General features: G+C 38.7%; 3 protein-coding genes and 1 non-coding gene across 5 annotated transcripts; 2 read left to right on the top strand and 2 right to left on the bottom strand.

Annotated features, from left to right (window-relative positions):
- Positions 1-111: 111 nt before the first annotated feature.
- Positions 112-5736, bottom strand: LOC149406483 (uncharacterized). Of its 2 annotated transcripts, none has more exons than XM_089606972.1 (10): positions 5512-5736; positions 4433-4842; positions 4192-4328; positions 3574-3687; positions 3387-3470; positions 3070-3246; positions 2552-2705; positions 2017-2177; positions 1777-1906; positions 112-1667 (listed from the first exon to the last, which is right to left on the bottom strand). In XM_089606972.1, exons 2-10 carry the CDS (start codon positions 4751-4753, stop codon positions 444-446), a joined length of 2502 nt encoding a protein of 833 aa, XP_089463098.1. In that variant the 5' UTR covers positions 4754-4842; positions 5512-5736; the 3' UTR covers positions 112-443. The 2 variants fall into 2 exon arrangements, with proteins under 2 accessions (XP_089463098.1, XP_089463090.1); XM_089606964.1 differs by having other exon boundaries at positions 4433-4812.
- A 376-nt stretch (positions 5737-6112) lies between these two features.
- TRNAK-UUU (transfer RNA lysine (anticodon UUU)) lies at positions 6113-6185 on the bottom strand. The gene has a single exon. It is a non-coding gene; the product is annotated as a tRNA-Lys (tRNA).
- Positions 6186-9764: 3579 nt separating this feature from the next.
- Positions 9765-13435, top strand: LOC149406481 (uncharacterized). Its single transcript, XM_089626445.1, has 3 exons — positions 9765-11638; positions 12572-13052; positions 13123-13435. The coding sequence occupies exons 1-3, from the start codon at positions 10092-10094 to the stop codon at positions 13270-13272; spliced, it is 2178 nt and encodes a 725-aa protein (XP_089482571.1). The 5' UTR covers positions 9765-10091; the 3' UTR covers positions 13273-13435.
- A 1168-nt stretch (positions 13436-14603) lies between these two features.
- On the top strand, positions 14604-20852 carry LOC149406480 (histone-lysine N-methyltransferase, H3 lysine-9 specific SUVH4-like). Its single transcript, XM_089606952.1, has 14 exons — positions 14604-14964; positions 15060-15113; positions 15496-15612; positions 16264-16318; positions 16391-16500; positions 16786-16962; positions 17264-17362; positions 17443-17541; positions 17840-17889; positions 17984-18072; positions 18181-18340; positions 18449-18554; positions 18692-18874; positions 20485-20852. Exons 1-14 carry the CDS (start codon positions 14713-14715, stop codon positions 20806-20808), a joined length of 1875 nt encoding a protein of 624 aa, XP_089463078.1. The 5' UTR covers positions 14604-14712; the 3' UTR covers positions 20809-20852.
- Positions 20853-20869: the final 17 nt, after the last annotated feature.

Below are 20869 nucleotides of genomic sequence, written 5' to 3'. Positions count from 1 at the left end.
GTCCCACTCCCACAAGAAGACTAGTAGTGGGTGATAAACTTGTATTGGTGATGATTGTCATGTCGGCACAACTAAAAAAAATATAAATAAATAAATTAAAAACACAACACAGCAACAAACTCCGTTCCGAAAAAAGCTTCGAGATATTTTAAAAGAAATACAACCAAAATTTGAGATTTATAATTTAACCTAAAAAAGTACAAGATACCTCTTCTTCTACCACCCTAAAACTCTTGATAAAAATTAAAACTACTCTTCTGGGTACGGTAACTCGTCCTTATCATATTCATATATACACAAAACGCTCTTCTACTCAGTTGGCTCATCATCATCATAATCTATTAGCGGTGGAGACTGGTGTATGTACAACCAACCAAAAAAAAAAAAAAAAAAAAAAAAAAAAGCAAAAACAAAAAACTCCCGAATAACAAAGCACAACATGATTATGATTGGTTCCAGGATCTCAAATAGGGTTTTCCCATAGGATCGCTGTGATGCGGCGCCGGCAAACCCATCCACCCCATCTCCTCCGCTTCACGGGCGGTGCTCATGTAATCGAGTGGATAAGGATGGTGGTGATGATGATGAAGAAGACTCGGAGTCTGAGCTGGCATTGGGATCGGAATCGGGATCGGTTGCAGCGCAGCATTGCTCATACTTTGATTCGTGAGCCCGGGCCCGCCCCCCGGTAGCCCATAGCTCCTCGACGGCATGAAATGCTGCTCCGTGGTGGGCTCGTAAGACAGAACGCCGTATAAACTCTGGTCGACCGCCCCGCTTCTGGCCCCGCCACCGCCGCCGCCGCTCCATCCGTTACGAGACTGGTGGTCGCCGCAGAACCAGTTCCCCAACTCACCTCCGTTCATCGCAAGCGGCGGAGGCGGTGGCGGCGGCGGAGGATCGACCGACCATTCCTGCCTCGGCGCCATCAAGAACCTTCCCGCGTCGGAATAATCGTGATCTTGCAAGTACACCCCGCTCTCTCTCTTATGTTCTTGTTGCACCTCCATCGGATGCGGTGGCGGGTCCCGAAAATGGGCGTGACCCGGAAAGTGACCGTCACCCATCAGCAGATTGCTCGTGGACTCGAAATCCAACCCCGTCGGCTTCGGCTCCTGATACATCAACATCTCTTCCCCTTTGAAAAGAGACTGCATCTGAAACAGCTCGTCCCGGCCTTGGTTCGAGTAAGAACCGAAAGACCCGTCGTCCGATTGCCTAAATGAGGTATCTTTTTCGCAGTCGCCGACGACTTGCAGATCGGATTCCAGATCGACCACTTGTCGCTTTGGAGGTGCGATGTCGTATTCAGGGCTCGCGGTCGAGTCGTCGTAGTACGAATGAGTGATGTCGGTCGTGGGCCACACGTCACCGCCACATGGCAGGTGAACATCGCCGCCATCTGTGCTTTCCGAATACTCCGTCCGCACCGCCGCTCCGTTCGCGTTTGCGTCATCGTCTGATTTGGCAATTTCCGGCTGCTTTTCACAATCTATATTCATCGGTGGCTCAAACTCTTTTCCCGATGAAAACTCCGCTTCTGAATCTCCCTGTGGGGACGCAGATAAAGACCTGTCCCCGCCTTCTGGAGTACATACGTGATCATCAACTTCGTTTTCAACATGATCCGGACGAGCAGTGTTGTGGCTGTCGCTCTCCTCGACGTCCTGTACAGAGCCACGAAAGGTGAAACAGAATACCAGTATGCAAAAAAAAAAAAAAAAAAAAGGTTTATAATTCAGCAGAAGCATCCATGTTGAAACGTGAATCACAAACCTCTGTTGTCAGCTTCGTCAGCCTTTCATTCAAGTCCTGCTCCAAAGACTCCCTCAATTGCTGTCTCTGCAAATTCATGCCTCTCCAGTTTGCATAAGCCGCTGGAAGAACTTCATTTGCCAGTCGTACCCTGTATAATATGTTTTTACTTAGAGAGACACTAAAGATTTTTTTTCATGTTTCCTTTACTTTCCAGAAATGTAAATTTATTTATTTATTTTTAATGTAAAACACACAAACCAGTGATCACGCAAGTTCTTCTGTTCTTCTTCAATGAAAACCTCGTATGGTTGTACATTGAAACTTTCAACGGTGCCTAAAACTCGGTTGAGAGACCTCGACAGGATGCTTTTGCCAGACTGCTTCATGCTCTTAACCATTTCAAGTTGCTTCTTGCTAATCTGAGATAAATCAATACTCACGATAATAAATATCTTACTTTTAATGACGCAAAATAAAAAATGATGCTATGACCCAATCTTTCGATAGAAACGGTGGTAACTTGACAATATTCAGAATACAGACGCACCAACATAATAATGAAATAGAGAAGGCACATAATTATAAACCATCTAATACTACTGTAATGTTTTAATTCAGTGTTGCCAGGCACCATTTAATTGAATTGATCAATCAGGTTCCTCTATTTATCATTTTTTTTATGATGTAGGAAGATTCTATTGACCACCTTTTGGTCGACCAGAAACCTAATAGATCATTCCATAACTTCAAATTTCCAATAATATCCCAGAAATCTGAAATAGTAAGTACTAACCTTGACATATGACATATACTTAGAACCGTCATTACAAGAGACGTTCTGTTGTTGTCGCTTGTCTCCTTTTCTAGGCTTTGCTCTTCGGCTCACTTCGGCTGAAACAAGTGATGGATTTCCGATATTGTCCTTTAGAGAGCCTTTCTTACACACCCTGGCCCCAATAGCAACAAATTAGAAGCATTCTCTCTTAAGAAAGACAAATACACAGAGCTACTATTACTTCAGATGAAAATTTACTACTTTAAAATGTTCCCTCATTCATCTCAAGCTTTTCCTACTAATCAAAAACGCTAGGTTGACACTGTATTTTCCATAAGAGTGAACCAGAAAACTATTAAAAACACTAATCAGGATCCTATCAAAAGCTCCATGGCCTAAAGTTCTTGTACGTTTCTCAATTAAACAATTACATTTTATAAAAACTGTAGTCCTGTACAACGAAAGCTATTTGATCATTCGTAATTATATTAAGAGTATCAAATGGACTAGCCTGGTGGAAAAGCTATACCACTTACCTATTATGATGTTCTCCTCCTTTAACCATAGAGAAATTCTGGTTATCACTGCTACACGGCATTTCATCTGCATCTGATGAATAAGATTCAGATGAAGCTGCAGTATTGTCCTCAGACAAGTGTGCTCTGCAAATATTTGAAGATGAGGAAATTCTTCTATCCATATCAGTCTCCAACCTGCGTACAATTAATATAACTACATGAGAATGAGAAAAGTAAACTAAAATAAATGCAAGTTCCGTAATATCTCTCAACCCAAAAACAAAAACAAAACCAAAAAATTGTAAAGCTGACCAATTTATTGTTGTGTGACTTACTTCTGTGTCTTTTGCAAAACATCCCCTTCTGAATCTTTAGAACGTTCAAACTTCTCTTTCAGCTTCAGTAAATCGCCAATCATACTGCCGGAAGAAGCACGGATATATTTCAATCTTTGATCAGGGAACACATAACCATTTCAACATTATAAATTCCTAATAAAAAAAAGTACTGCGTATAACATACTTATTATGATATTTATGCAATTCTGCGCAGTACGCTTTCTTTTCAGTCTTCAGATGCTGATCTTTCTGACGAATAGCATCAGGGTGAAAATCATCTGAACATACTCGAGAACCCCTGAAAGAAAATAAGATAGATTCATCAGATTACTAAGGCAAGAAAAAAAGTATTCGGGATTACCATATCACTGCTTTAGAATTGACATACCCATTCATGTAAGTCAAACAATAGTAGTTATTGGTAAGGTCATCGTATTTAAAAAAAATATTTGACCAAGCTACATGACCCCATATAGAGAGTATCATTGAGGTTCAACTCTAGTAAAAATGCACAGTTCATCTAACTTTAAAAAGTTTAAAACTTTTTTCTTTTTATCATGAATTCACTTTTTTCTTTTTATCATGAATTCCCATGTCCTCTCAAGACTGCACTCAAGATTACAGTACTCCCGTTCGAAACGAACCAACTGGTCATTTAAGCTAGACAAAGAATAACCTTCGGCATAATTAGTTGTCTCACATATATATAATATACATAAGCATAGCAATAATGCAAAACAATGGGTTTGCGTAAACAAGAAAATTACAAGCACAAGGTAGCTATCATGTGAAAAATACTTGCCAGTTAAGAAAAGGATTTCCAAAATGAAAATTATCCCCGTCTAGTAACGATTGCAACACTTGCTCAATCTCTAGATCTCTTGGCAGAAACTGTAAAAGATGATTTTTCTCGCTTTCAGACAGATAAGACTCCCAAACCTGCAGTGTCCACGCAGAGGGAGAGAGTGCATATTAATTTACTAACATAGATAAAAAAAAGTAGACGGACAAGGAGTAGCAATAACCATGAAAAAAATAGCCACCTCATATGAGAGCACATCTTGAAGATTCCCCAATCCATAAACCTCTCGAGGAACCGAAAATACATCAGCCACAATATTGCTGGTGGAAGGAGAAGAAGCCAAATACGGTCTCACATCTCTCCAGCTTATGCCAATTTGGTCCCTTCTGGCAATAACTCTCTTCTGATTTCCATCCCACTCGAGAGAGACATGAGATCGCATATTTGAATCGAGTTGTGATAGAGCTGAACTCTTTCTCTTTGCTCTAGATTGTTCCCTTCCATTGCAAGGAACCATACTACTAGCGTTATTCAACCGTTTTCTCCATTGATCAGAAGCCATTGGAACAAAGCATCGACTCAAGAGAAACAATCACAAAGCACAGTTGAACATGCAGCAATCTGTGGGCACAATTCAAAAACATATGTCACCTGTGAAGATACTAAGATAACAATCAGTGAGGGAAAAAAAAACCCCTTTACACAGAAATTATTTATTGATCAGGATACATGGAGTAACTAAAATGAGGCTCCGTTAGGATTATTCTTTTGTGCTATAAAAAATTAAAAGTAAAAAAATTAATTAGAGTAAACGTTTGAGCTGTAATTAGATTGAGGAGTTACGCAAAGGCATTTCAAACGCAATTCGAAAAAGGAATCCAATAATGCAAGTTTGGTATAATCCTAATTTTAAAATTCCTCAAGTTAGAAAACGGTGTGATGTGTGGTCAGAGAAGGTAAGAATATCAATTCAACTGAATGCAATTCCCAAAATTCGCTAACTTGTACCAAAAAAAGAAGTGAAAGAAAAAGTCAATAGATTGACTTGTATATGTTAAATTGTAGCACGGATAATGACCGTCGAGGCACATTAAGGTGAGAGTGCAAATCAATACAAAATATTGGAGAAACAAAGCACTTCAAGATTACAAACTCAAGAACGACATTGATAGACGACGATAAGAATCGTACGGATATAATTTCAAAATTAAACCACAATAGGCAGCAATTTGTATAATTACACGTATACACAATCGTATATGTAATATTGCAGATAAAAGAGAGAAGGAAAAAAAATTGAGAATGAGGCCTATTTAATACCTTGAAAGAGGGAAGAGGAAGGAAAAAAAGGAGCGTCGATTCTTAGCCGGCAAGCGAAGAAGGCTTATTTGGTTAGCGAAAACGAAAAGAGGAAAAAGGCGTGCCCTAGGATCCTAATTTCTTCTTCTTCTTCTTCTTCGATTAATATTAGAGCAAAGCCAAGCGTATTATCCAATTGGCTTTGAGGAAGAGATTGAGAAAGAGAAACCATAGAAAATTTATTTCATTTCGTTTATTTATTTATTATTATATTGGTATGAAGACGAGTGTGTGCAAATTAGCGACCACCGCGCTGTTGACTAGCTTGGGCTTCTCGCTTACAGACAAGGTATGGGCTCTTGTTCGAGCCCAATTCCAAATTATGGGTAAAAATTTAAAAATAAAAATAAATATTCAACATAATTTCAAAAGTTGAAATTTTCAAAATCTAGAAACCATTATTGTATTGAATTATCGGATATTTGTATGGTCTAAGTATCTCGGGTATTTCCAAATAGTTATACGCTAATTTCGGAAAGAAAAAAAAAAAGCTATTATAATGGGCTTAAATTTGGGCAAAAATCATTTTCCACTTTCTAAAGGAATAAAATGAAATTCTGAACGCCGTCTGTGGGACTCGAACCCACGACCACATGGTTAAAAGCCATGCGCTCTACCAACTGAGCTAAGACGGCTAATTTGTTTGCTATTTGTCTTTCATTTATTTAGAAAATTTAATTGTCGTTGACCTAACAAAAGCAATAGGGAAATTTTATTTTTATGTGTTATTGGTTGTTGTTCTTGTTTGTAATCGAGTAAATATGGTCAAATATAAAATGTGTGTAATTTTATATAAATATCCTTAAACACATATTTCAAATTTAAACTTTTATCTTTCTTTCTCGTTTCTATCTATCATTCATTTGAATCTCATCCATCATTCCCTCTATTTCACATGCAATCCACCACACATCTCACTATGTGATGATTACATGACCAATGGCACCACACCGCAGTCCATGCGGGCGACAATGGTCTAATCATGAAGGAGTGCATGGAGGAGCGGTGAGTGGCATGACTTGAACCGCCATGAGAGTTTTGTTTATAGTGTGGAATAGAAGTGGGGCCATCAAGAGACCGTGTGACGTTGACGAAAATAATGGTGGCTCGTGCAACGAAAGTCCTGCTGAGTGGTCATGAGGTGTAACTATGAGTCACGATGATGGCTTATAAGGCATACCCATGAGTCATGAGACTTGCTGATAGGTCATGATGCGTACCCATGAGTCACGAGACCTACTTGACGGGTCATGAGGCGTACTCACGAGTCGAACGAATGGGTCATGAGGCGTACCCATGAGTCATGAGACTTGCTGATAGGTCATGAGGCGTTCCTATAGGTCGTGAGACCTGCTGACGGGTCATGAGGCGTATCCACGAGTCGCGAGATCGGCTGATGGGTCATGAAGCATACCCATGAGTCGTGAGACCTGCTAATGGGTCATGAGTCATAAGACCTACCAATGACGTAGTCCTTTGACTTGTGCTGATTCTCCTTGGGTCAAGCCTTGTGTACATCTCTTTGTGGGATGAGCCGTCATGTTTATTGCAAAGGGAAAATGACCTATATTATTAACCCCCTCGAGTTTCTTGGAGAACTTTGTTGTTTGAGAAACTCTTAAATTTTCATGTGGGTCGTGATCTTCTTGTTGGTCTTTTGATTGTCCTTTGAAGGCATTCATTTTCTCTTTTAGTAGCTTGAGCTTGAGTTCGTTGCCGTGTGTTTACGGTTATCATTCGTGTGCTCGTTCGGCCTATGACATGTTTGACTTTGAGCGTTAATGGGATGTGCTTGTCCGGACCATGAGCAGTCTTACTCTAAGATCGAAGGGTTGCGCTGGCCCAGATTGCGAATGGGTACAATATTGTGGCGGCGATGTCGGGCTCGTCTGGATAATGGGTGATTTATTAGAGATATCATCGTGCCGTAAGTCTTTGCCATTGAGTCTTTTTGAGACTTTATTCATGTTGCGAAATTTTCCGTCAGCAGCGGTTCCAACAGGAACTTTGTTGCCTGGTGTGAGTTTTTCCATCTCATTGAGGGTCCGTCGAGTACATCACATTTTCTTGGAAATGTCGGAGAGGATGTAACACCACACAGACTTTTCATCTCGCCGATGGGTTAATCAAGGACTTTGTCACGTCGCAGGATTTTCGCCTCGTCGTGGGTCCGTCGAGGATGTTGTCTCATCGCATAGGCCTCATCGCCTTGACGAGTAATCCGTCAGGAACTCTGTCTCGTTGTGTGGGCCTGGTCGCCTTGCCAAGATGTTCATCGGGGACTCTATCTCATGGCGCGGGCCTTGCCGAGAGGTCAATCAAGAGCTCATCTTCCGGTTATCAATCGACTCTCCCGATCCATATGATCAAACGATTGATGATCGACATGACCGAACTACCTTTGATTGCCCCACAAGCTGCCCAAAAATAGGAGTAGGAAAATATGCATGTATCTCTTTGTTGCGCTCGCGTAACAACGTTAGGAAGCTTTCAACTCCTCGTGGAAGTTGAACCTAAAACCTGTTATGTTTCCTTCGAAAACACACATTTTTCACACCTACAAATATAAGTCAAGGACATAATAAGTGAAACAATAGCAAGTAAGTCAATTGAATGAATATATAAGTCAATTACATAACATATGTGACATGAACTGATTGATTTCGTGACACTTTGGTCACAAACTCGTTGATGTCGTGATTGATGTGTATGAAATTATCACGAAATCTACTATTCTTGATACACAAGTCACAAAAATAAATCTTGTTTGATAGAGAGGATGAAAAACAATAAGAAAGGATTATGAGGGATTGATTTTTAATTTTTTTGTGGATCCCACCAAAATCCATCCTTCGTAATTTAGATGGATTTGAAAGGATGAAAATAGAGGTGTACAAAAATTGATCGAAAATTGGTAAAATCGATAACCGAACCGATCCGGAACCGAAATTTGGTGCCATGTCATCAAACCGAAAATTCGGTTCGGTTAACCGAAACCGAATTTAAGAACCGGTTCGGTTATCGGTTTTGAGTATCCAAAAATTCAGTTATCGATTATTTAACCGTTTTTTTTTTAATTTTAAAATGGATAACCAGTTTTGAAACCGGATAACCAGTTTTAAAACTGGATAACCGATTTGAATCGGATAACTGAATTTGTTGATTTTTAAGAGATTTAAACCAATTATGAAATCGGTTAATCGATTTTTTTGGTTAACCGGTTTCAGAACTTGTTAACCATTTTTAAAACGGTTATAAAACTGGTTATTGGTTTTACAGAACCGGTTAACCGAATTTTCGGTTTTGGACCAATTCGGTTCGGTCATTGGTCCAAAAATTTCGAAACCGAAAATTCGGTTTCGGTTTTTAAATTTGTCCAAAACCGAACCAATTTCACCCCTAGACGGAAAGAAACAAATCGAGTAAATTACACATATAATCTTTATTTTTCTATACCAAACAACAAAGAAATGAATTATAATATTTTCTTACATTATATCAATCAGTTTTTTTTAACAATCTATAATCCAAAACTTTTATTTCCTTTATCTTTCATTGAATAATTCATCCACCCATATTTGTTATAGAGACAAAAGAAGAGGAGAGAGAAAGTAAATCTAGGAAAAGAGGAGAAAGATTTTGTACATGGTATATAGAGGTCCAATTATAACTATCTATTTATTATTAAAATTAATAACTAAAATCCATAAAAAAAAAACAAGTGCAAATTTAATGACAAATATTTCGTGCAATTAACAAAAATTAGATTTTTTTTTAATAATTCAGTTTTTACATCATAAACCATATCATCGATTATATTGAACTCAAATTTTCAGAAATTAAAAACTACTAAGTTTTTCTTAATAAATAAAAATTAAAGAAACGGAAGAAGCCTACATTAATTGAAAAATAATTTTTATCGATTAACCAGGTAGTGTTTATGATAGTCTTGTAATATTAAAATTTATCAAGTATTTCCAATCATCCTAAATATTTCAATTTTTTTTTTTTTTTTTTCCCAAATTTATAGAGAAAGGAGTCCTACTTTTATCCCTCTAATTCATGGTGGAGGGAAGGGAAAAGCAAGGCGGGAATTCGGAACTAAAAATTACAGAAATAAACAAATAGTATTTGTATTTCAAGACATAAAAAAAAAATCGAAAATAGTAATATATTAAAATAAAAGAGTTAATTGCGGCAAAAATACTTAAAGTTTTCGTAAATCAGTACTTATATACCTAAAGTTTATTTTCAGTGGCAAAAGTACTTGACGTTATCATTTTGTAGTTCCGTTAGTACTTCGGACGTGAACTTAAAATGCAATGGTCAAGATTAAAAGCTTTTAATATATGTTGAATATAATTATTATTTTTTTATTATTTATATATTTTAAATAAAAAAAAAGTATATCAGAACTCAAAAACGTAAAAGAAGATGAAAACCACAAGCCACAAAAACATCAGAACTCCAATAAAAACCATAAGTCCAGAAATTAGCACCAGAAATCAAAAACCACAAGCCCTAATCGATTGAAGAAGAAGATGTCAGAACATCAACAAGGGAGCGACGGTGACGGCGATGACGAACAGTTTTGTCTTCGAGAAGAAGCGTACGCTGATGATGAATTGAATGAAGAAGAAGATGTTCTGAACACCCAAAAATGGGATTGGCGTTCAATCGTGAATAATGTAGACCTTGGTGATGGCGATTCTGAAGGGGTGAGATCAGGCAGCGACCTCGATAGCCTGTGCAGTGACGATGGAGAACAGACGACGAGGAGGAGTAGGAGGGAATTCAACCCACGTTCAAGCCTGGACGATTTCAAGTTCAAATTGGGTATGGAATTTCCTACTATTGTTGATCTGAGACGTGTATTGAAAGAAGTATTCATAAAAGTTGATAGGGAGTTCAAGTACGTGGTCAACGACTCGACCAGATTACGAGCTAAATGTAAAGCAAAGGGTTGTAAATGGATTTTGTATGCAAAGGTTCAGGAGAACAAGTCAGTTAGGGTGAATACGCTGCTAGACAAGCATGAGTGTGGCATAGTGTTTGACAACAAACTAGTCACAAGTACTTGGTTAGCGACTCATTTTCTAGAACAATTTCGTCTTAATCCTAGCATGGATTATAAATGGTTCAAAGAGATGGCGGCTAGTTCCAAATTCTGCAACGTGTCGAGGGATGTATTCTACGGTGCTAAGAAAAAAGCTAGAGATATATTAGAAGGCTCAGTGAAGGACCAATATGCAATTCTGGATGATTATTGTAAGCAACTCATAATGACAAACCCAGGTACAACAGCTCTCTTAAAAACAACTATGATTAATGGAAAAAGAGTGTTTGAAAGAGTTTACATTTGCTTAAAAGCATGTAAAGATGGGTTCAACAAGGGATGTAGGCCCTTGTTAGGGTTCGATGGTTGTTTTCTGAAAGGGTATTGCAAGGGAATGTTGCTTGCCGCTATTGGTATCGATCCTAATAATTCACAATATCCTGTGGCTTTTGCTGTGGTGGAGAAGGAAAACACTTCTAGCTGGACTTGGTTTTTGCAGCTTTTGAGTGAGGATTTAGACATTCAGAATCCAAGTAGATTCACGATGATAAGCGACAGACAAAAGGGCTTGGAGAAGGCATTGTCTGATGTTTATCCTGGAGCAGAGATAAGGTTTTGTGTGAGGCATTTGCACGCCAACTTCAAAAAGGAACACGCAGGTCTACAACTCAAACAGATGTTATGGGCATGTGCACGAGCCACGACACGTGAAGACTTTAATCGGAGAATGAATGAGCTGAAAGCAGAGGATGAGAAAGCACACGCATGGCTGTTGAAAAAAGATCCAACGGAGTGGACAAAATCACATTTCAGAGAGGCGGTCAAATGTGATATGTTAATCAACAACTTGTGTGAGACCTTCAACGCGGCGATCATACCTGCCCGGGACAAGCCTATTGTCACATTGCTGGAAAGGGTACGATTTTGGCTCATGTGTCGGTTTGCAAACAAAAGGGCTGAGGTTGAGAAATGGCAGCGTCCCGTTGGTAAGCGAATATTGGTCTTCATAGAGATTCTTAAGAAGACAGCCAGGTATATTTTTTATGGAAATGGTTTATTTTATGCTTTCAGTTTAAATGGTTTCAGTTTAAATTGTTTCAGTTTAAATTCCTTTTTAAAATTTGTAAAATGTGCTTGTAGACATTTTTTTTCTTCTTCTTTGTAGTAGCATCAGTCTGATTCGCTGAATTGTTTGATTTTCTTTGCTTATATAATGGAGGTTTTAATGGAATAATGAAACTTGTAATAATTACTGACGTAGTAATCTAGAGTTTTTATGCTCTCAGTTTAAATGGTTTCAGTTTAAATTGTTTCAGTTTAAATTCCTTTTTAAAATTTGTAAAATGTGCTTGTAGACATTTTTTTCTTCTTCTTTGTAGTAGCATCAGTCTGATTCGCTGAATTGTTTGATTTTCTTTGCTTATATAATGGAGGTTTTAATGGAATAATGAAACTTGTAATAATTACTGACGTAGTAATCTAGAGTTTTTATGCTCTCAGTTTAAATGGTTTCAGTTTAAATTGTTTCAGTTTAAATTCCTTTTTAAAATTTGTAAAATGTGCTTGTAGACATTTTTTTCTTCTTCTTTGTAGTAGCATCAGTCTGATTCGCTGAATTGTTTGATTTTCTTTGCTTATATAATGGAGGTTTTAATGGAATAATGAAACTTGTAATAATTACTGACGTAGTAATCTAGAGTTTTTATGCTCTCAGTTTAAATGGTTTCAGTTTAAATTGTTTCAGTTTAAATTCCTTTTTAAAATTTGTAAAATGTGCTTGTAGACATTTTTTTCTTCTTCTTTGTAGTAGCATCAGTCTGATTCGCTGAATTGTTTGATTTTCTTTGCTTATATAATGGAGTTTTTAATGGAATAATGAAACTTGTAATAATTACTGACGTAGTAATCTAGAGTTTTTATGCTCTCAGTTTAAATGGTTTCAATCTAAATGGTATATGCTTTCAGGTACTGTCAACCAAGTTTTGCTGGAAATGGCAAATTCCAAGTGACTTTTAATGGGAGGGAAACATTTGTGGTTGACTTAAGAGCAAGGGTATGCACTTGCAGGGGATTTCAATTACAAGGCATACCCTGTCCACATGCCTTGTCGTGCATATGGACATCAAACCTTGATGAATTTGAGTTCATCGACGACTGGTACAAAAAAGAGGCGTTCATTGCAGCGTACAACGGTGTTATCGAGCCTATGACAAGTCCTGATAAATGGCCAGAGGTTGGCCTAAACCCGATCCTTCCACCACCTGATCATAGACTTCCTGGAAGACCGAAGAAAAAGAGAAACAAGTCCAACGACGAGCCACCTCCTGGGTTTCCGAATCCTGATCATGCAGCAAAACATTCAAGAAAGGGCCAAGTGAATCATTGTAGCAAATGTAGGCAAACAGGACATTCAAAACGTACATGTCCTAATCCAGTTGCACAACAGGTACATTTGTTGTATTTTTAAGTCTTATTCTTTTACAGTAGTTGTAACTAAATTTGTTTAAATATTGCAGACGGGAACAACAAAAAAAAGAGGCCGACCAGTCAGTGCTAACCCTACACCAGAGACAATCAAGCGAGCTGAACGAAGGAAGAAACAACAATTGAGACAAACTCAGCCAAGTGCATCTCAGCCAAGTGCATCTACTTTAACAACAAATTAATTTATTTTTTAGTTTAATCAGCTTAATATGTTTTAAGACTTCTATTTTTGGAACATGTGGGTGTATTATGTCCAGGTCTGTACTCCTTTTGGAACATGTGGGTGTATTATGTCCAGGCCTGTATTATGTACTCCTTTTGAAACAATGAATATGAAAGAATATTGTGTTATTTTTGGTCTGTTTAGTTGTGTATTTTTAAGTTGAACAACTAACAAACAGAACAAATTCCACAAACAGAACAACTTGCAGTTCAATACATAAACAAGTACATCTTCCAGTTACAACTTGCACAAACAGAAAAACTTGAACAACCTACATATCACAAACAGAACAAACACAGTGAAAACAAGAGTACTCTGAAAACAATTACAACCTACATCTTCTTCTCAAGTCTACGAACAGATCAAACCCAGTGAAAACACTAACAAACATAGCACAAACAATAATACAAACAATCCACATCTCCCAATTTTGTTGCTTCTTCTCAGGTCTTCATTGTTTGAACTAAATACTCTCATTTTCTCATCAATTTTTCTGACTTCTCCAACCTCCATTTGCTCAATAACTTTTTTGAGTTCCTCAATCTCCATTTGCAGTCGATTAATTCTTCTAAGAAGACCTGGAATCACTTGCTTAGCTCTTCTGCACATCTCTGGGTCAATCCACATAAAGAAATCACAGCCTCCATTTGCCTGAAGAACAAAACCACCGATTTCCGCAATAAACCACCAAACCAAATAAAACGTGAAAAGATAAGAAATTTGACCTTACCATTCCCTTATAGCAGCTTCTGAATCTCCTCCCAGGATTCAAATCTGTCCATGCCGTCCTTTCTACCCAAGACACGTCACAAAAGCACATCCCTTCCGGCGAAGACGAGCTCGTGTTCGATGGGGCTGCTGAAGACGAGCCTCGGAATCGAACTTGATTCTCATACGATGAAGACGAGCCTCGCAATCTAACTTGATTCCCATACGAGGAAGACGAGTTTTCATTTGCCATCGTGAACTTGATTCCCAAGCTCGTGGATTTCGTATCCACTGAAGAAGAAGAGAAGAAGAATAGAAGGAAATGATAAAATTGGGTATTTCATATACTCTTTAAACATTTATTCAAAGTAAAAAAACCGTGTAAAATTTCAAATTAAATCATATCGCTACACGTGTATAACCGTTTAAAGTTCACGTCCGAAGTACTAACGGAACTACAAAATGATAACGTCAAGTACTTTTGCCACTGAAAATAAACTTTAGGTATATAAGTACTGATTTACGAAAACTTTAAGTATTTTTGCCGCAATTAACTCTAAATGTTCAACTTCAACTGATGAACCAAAAAAGCAAAACCCATTTCTCTCATTTTCTTTTTCTAGTCGCTCAGACTGAGGAGCTCAAAAGACGAGTTTCTTTTGGGTTTCACTTTTCCTCCGATCGTACGGAAATGGTGGAGCAGTCAACGGCGGTGGAGCCGGCGTCAAGGCGAAGAACGAGCGGTCGGATGGCTCGGACCTTGAAGACGAAAAACAGAGCCGAAAAAGAGCTTCTGGTTCGCCGGCGAGTGGGATTGCTTGACGACAAGGAAGACGATCAGCCATTGAAGAAACTCAAACTCGACATTGTCGAGAAGAGCGACGAGGCCAAGATCAAAGACACTTTGAGGCGCTTCAACAAACACTACCTCCATTTCGTACAGGTACTTTTCTAAAAATCCCCCAAAAAATGTTGAGTGTTCTTGTTTGTGTTATCGGATAGCACATCTGAATATTTGTGTCTCGTTGTTTCCTGCAGGAAGAAGAAGAGAGGTGCAAGAAAGTCGTGCCTGAACCCAAAGCAGTTTCTAAGGTTGATTTGTTTGTTTCCATTAGAATCTCAAACGTGGTTGATTGTTACATATAATAGTGTCGTTTAAAGAACATACTGAAACTGAAATTAAAAATAAATAAATAACAGGTTAAGCAACATGATATTTCACAAGGTATCAAGAGTACTACAGTTCAATCGTTGGGATTCGGTCCAAGATAGACGAAAGCAAAAAGCCTCAATTTTGAGCGAACATGTTAAGAATAACCCGTAGAAAGTACAAGTGAACTAATAAGAGTTTTTTAAGGTCATGGTTACTCCTCTCATTGCCAACTAGTTTCGAAAAGAAATGATGATACTACACAGTTTATGACAAGTCTCTATTCTAATGCTATTCTCACCGGCGTGTGTTTGAGGTTCGCAGGGAAAGAAGCAGACGAAGAAGCAGAAGAAGAAAAATAAGAAAGGGAAGAACGATGATGCCTCGACGGAGGTGACCAAGAACAAAGCCAAAAGGCCCGATCTGAAGACGGTCAGCAAGGCAAGTCTCTCACCAAACTCACCTAGGGATGACAATGAGTAGGGTCTGGGTTGGGTCATGGAAAACAATACCTTACTCATGAATTTTTTTTTTTTTTTTAATCATACTCTACTCATACTCAATTATTTTTAATGGATATGGATCTGGGTAAATCCCTTGAGAGTACAGAATAACCTATGGGTACTTTTTTACCCATTATTATATTAGATTTATTAATAAAAAATAAACAAATCTAATATAATAGTTCAATGTGGTACTTAGGACAGCTTAGTGGTAATTCCACACCACCTCCTGTGTGGAGGTCGTGGGTTCAATTCCCACTGCAGCAAAGCTGCCTTCAAAAAATAGTTCAATAAAAAAATCTAAAAAATATTTAAATCAATAAATACGTACACTAAAATTTGCTTAAAAATAAGGTACTTAAAAACCATACCCTACCCATACTTATATAATTTTTAATGGGTAATACCCGTACCCTACTCATTACTCATTTATTCGGTGAAGATCCTACCCTGGCGGATATGATCTTGCGGGTACGTGGATAGATGTGTAAAATTGCCATCTCGAAACCCACCTATTATTATTATTATTATTATTATTACACTCTGCAACCATTTATATGATCATTGCATCTCTCTCTTTTTGTCACAGATGATGGAGAACAATGAGATCTTGTATCCCTCTAAAAGAATCGGAACTATCCCCGGTTGGTCCCTTTGTTTCATTGAAACCCTACTTTAGTTGGTGCTGAGTTAGAGTGTTTCCCGTTCTGTGGCAGGTATTGAAGTTGGTCATCAATTCTATTCGCGAGCTGAAATGGTTGCTGTCGGTTTCCACAGCCATTGGCTTAACGGGATCGATTACATGGGACAGGCCTACAGCAAGGGGGTAATGAATCCACTTTTTTTTTTTTTTTTTTTCCATGAAATGAAGATGCAATTTTTTTTTTTTTTTTTTTTTTTTTTTTTTTATAACCGTGGTGTCCGGGTTAGACCCGACTAATATCCACGAGGCCCTGGCATTATCGACCGGGAGACTACCCCAGTGGCCCCAATTGTTGCATCCAGGGGGAATCGAACCGGGGATGTGCAAGATCCCAAGAATCGTCCTTACCACTAGACCAACCCCAAGATGCAATTATTTTATTTGAGAAAAATTGTGTTTAATTCGCAGGAGTACAAAAGCTACACATTCCCACTTGCTGTTGCCATTGTCTTGTCGGGGATGTATGAGGATGACTTGGACAATGCCAACGACGTTGTGTATACGGGTCAAGGAGGCCATAATTTGAATGGAGATAAGCGTCAAAAGGCAGATCAAGTCATGAGAAGCGGAAACTTGGCACTAAAGGTTTGTGTAGTAGACTCGAATAAATGAGTAATGATTCACGTAGTAGTTATGTTGGGTTATATGTGTTAAAGTCCAATTCAAAGCCAATTGGTGTTAAGTGGAGAAGTCCAACCGATATATAAATACGTCCATTTTCACACACACAATCAATGTGGGATTATCCCACTTCAACCTCACGCATAGCGTGACCAGGCCGAGTAACAATCCCCCTCACGCTTCGCGTGGGCCGGGCCAAATTCAAATTGTGTGAATGGACCTTTCCACTTAACAATATGAACTGACATTTTATAAACGATTTTAGAATGCGGTGGAGCAGGGTGTGCCAATTAGAGTGGTTCGTGGCCATACTTGTAAACACAGTTACACTGGTAAACTGTACACTTATGATGGCTTGTACAAGGTAAACCCGCTGCGTTTCAAGTAAAATGACTTTAAAAAGTGACGGTGCTTTTAAAAATTACTTTGAATTGTGTTTTGTAGGTTGTTCGGTATTGGGCAGATAAGGGTATTTCTGGATTTACTGTCTTCAAGTACGGCCTTAAGCGGTTGGAAGGGCAGCCAATGTTAACCACTGACCAGGTAATATATGAAATCTATAGCAGTACGTTTTCATTGGGTTTGGAGCTCTGTAGAAAGTATCATTTCAGCATGGACAACGTAGTAGTCCATGTGTATAATGAGAATCATAGATCATTTGTTTCGAATTAGGCTTCTTCATTTTTTTTCCTTGCATTAAAACATTCAGTAAAGTACAAAATATACATTCACTTTCAATTATTTGTAAATTTCAAATGTTGTACTGCTAATCAGATCAAGATCGCATATGGAAACTGTTTTTTTTTTAATCTCTTTATTTACAAGGTATCTTCAATGGCAGGTTAAATTTATTAACGGACGCGTTCCTCAGTCGGTTGGAGATATAGAGTGGTACATACTGCCAATTTGTTGATAATTAAATATAGAAAATATTTAACTCGTTGCAAACTCTAATGCTGTGATTGAATCGACCCAAATGGCTTAGGTTGATATGCGAGGACATCAGCGGTGGTCAAGAGAGAATTCCTATTCCAGCCACAAATTCGGTGGACAAACCACCTGTTCCACCAACTGGCAAGTTGACCCCGCAAAATGGGCATGTTATTCAAGTGAAAGAAACAACGTCATTTCTTTTCAAGCTTTATAAAGTTATAATATCGTATCCGCATGTGATGATTTCAGGTTTTACCTATCACAAGTCTCTAAAGCTCGCGAAGAATGTGAAGCTTCCATCGAATTCGTCGGGATGCGATTGCAAAGGAAGCTGCGGAACTTCGAGAAGCTGTTCGTGTGCTAAGCTCAACGGCGGCAGCTTCCCATATGTGCAGCGTGATGGAGGGAGGTGGGGACCACTCTCTAACCATTTCCCGTGATTGTTCATCTTCTCTTTGTATTCTTGATCCGTAAATATGATATCTTTTTCGTCCTTCTTCGTATGATGTTACAACAGATTGATAGAAGCGAAGGATGTGGTCTATGAATGCGGTCCTGAGTGTGGCTGTGGACCGGAGTGCGTCAACCGTGTTTCTCAGCAGGGACTCAAGTTTAAATTCGAGGTATATATATATATATATATATATATATATATATGTATATATATATGTATGTATATGTGTGTGTATATATATTAATATCCAGCCAAGATTTCATGCATTGTAGAGCTAAGTTAATAATAAATGGTGATTGGTCTCAGGTGTTCCGCACGGCTAATAAAGGGTGGGGCGTTCGGTCGTGGGACTTCATTCCTTCTGGTGCTCCAATCTGTGAGTACACGGGTGTTGTCAGGAGAACCGAAGATGCAGACAGCATTTCCGGCAACGACTATATCTTTGACATCGATTGTTTGCAGACAATGAACGGTTTGGGCGGAAGAGAGGTATACTTTCTTACTTATTAATATTAGAAAATTGACTCTAAGGGACTGTTTGGTAACGTTTTTATTTTTTGTTTTTTGTTTTTAAAAATAAAAAAGTGACCTTAAGAAAAAAAAAACGTGTTTGATAAAGTCATTTTTGTTTTTTGTTTAAAAAATAGGGGAGAGAATAAAACAAAAACTGGAGAATAAAAAAAACTTGTTTTCAAAATTTTTAAAAACAAACTCTCGAGATTCTTCTTCTCTTCTCCGCCGATCTCCTCGACGCCGACGCCGCATCTTCTCCGCCGATCTCCTCGACGCCGACGCCGTCCGAGGCTGCCGAGGCGTCTTCCACGTGGCGTCCCCCTGCACGCTCGAAGCCCCGCGGGACCCGCAGGCCGAGCTGCTCTCGCCGGCGGTCGACGGCACCATCAACGTCCTGCGCACCGCCAGAGACGCGGGCGTGAAGCGCGTGGTGATCACGTCGTCGATCTCGGCTATGGTTCCGAATCCTTCGTGGCCTCAAAGGAAGGTCTTTGACGAGGATTCCTGGACTGACTTTGACTACTGCAAGTCTCGTCAGGTCTAGTCTTTTATTTAAACCAAACATGTTTTTTATTTTTTATTTAAAAAAATAAAAATGTGATTACCAAACATGTTTTTGTTTTTTCGTTTTAAAAACAAAAAACAAAAACGCAATTACCAAACATGCTTTTATTTTTAAAAAATTAGAAAACAAAACAAAACAGAATTTGTATTTTGAAAAACAAAAAACAAAAATGTTACCAAACAGCCCCCAAGGTGTTGGTCCAGTGGTAAGGGTTATTCTCGGGAACTTAATATTCCCCGGTTAATAATGCCAGTGCCCTGTGAATTTTGGTCGGATCTAGCCCAGACACCACGGTTTAAAAAAAATTATTGCAATAATAACCCCAAGGGGTTGGTCTAGTGGTAAGGGCGATTCTTGGGATCTTGCACATCCCCGGTTCGATTCTCCTTGGATGCAACAATTGGGGCCACTGGGGTAGTCTCCCGATTGATAATGCCAGGGCCTCGTGGATATTAGTCGGGTCTAACCCGGACACCACGGTTATAAAAAAAAAAAAAAAAACCCAACGTGTTGGTCCAGTAGTAAGGGCGATTCTTGGGACCTTATTAGTTTGCGATTTTCTTTGGTCGCAACAATAAGGGCTAGTAGGTTAGTCTCACGATCGATAATATTAAAGTCATGGATTTTAGTCGTGTTTAACCTGGACACTATATATATATATATATATATATATATATATATATATATATATATATATATATATATATATATATATATATATACGAAAATTCAAGTTTTGTCATATAACCAACCTTCTTTAAATTTTTAGTAAATAGCCACGAGATTTTATGAACAAAACTAAAAAGACGTTAATAATTGTAAGTAAACCATTAGACTCAAAAGACATAAATGGAAAGCTAAAAACGTTCAAACAATGCCACGTCACCATAGTGGTTATTTACTTTAAAATTGCAAAAAGTTGTGGGTTATTTAGCAAGTCTCCAAATTTTGGTGGTTTAGTTACTTGCTTGAGCAATTATCTAACACTTTTTTTTTTGGGGTTAAATTAATTGGGTAACAGCGGAGGTCGAAAGGGGAAGGAACGAGTTCTGAGAATTGCGAGAGCGCAGCGGAATATTGCATTGATGCGGGGAGCAGCGGGAACATAGCACGGTTCATAAACCACAGCTGCGGGCCCAACTTGTTTGTGCAGTGCGTGTTGAGCAGCCACTCGGAGATGAAGCTCGCTCGAGTCATGCTCTTTGCCGCCGACAACATCCGTCCCTTGGAAGAGCTCACTTACGACTACGGCTACGCTCTCGACAGTGTCTTGGCCCCCGACGGCTCCATCAAAAAGATGTTCTGTTACTGTGGCGCTGCCGACTGCAGGAAACGCCTCTTCTGACTTCACTCTTACTAACAATTTTTTTTTTTTTTTTTTTTTTTTTGGGGGGGGGGGGGGGGGG

The sequence above is a fragment of the Urtica dioica genome, chromosome 1, assembly GCF_054948205.1.
Source record: "Urtica dioica subsp. dioica isolate 48M chromosome 1, U.dioica_male_clone48M_v1_H2, whole genome shotgun sequence".
NCBI classification, from domain to species: domain Eukaryota; kingdom Viridiplantae; phylum Streptophyta; class Magnoliopsida; order Rosales; family Urticaceae; genus Urtica; species Urtica dioica.
Note: the sequence above shows the minus strand (reverse complement) of the source record. Positions and strands in the feature narration are given on the sequence as shown.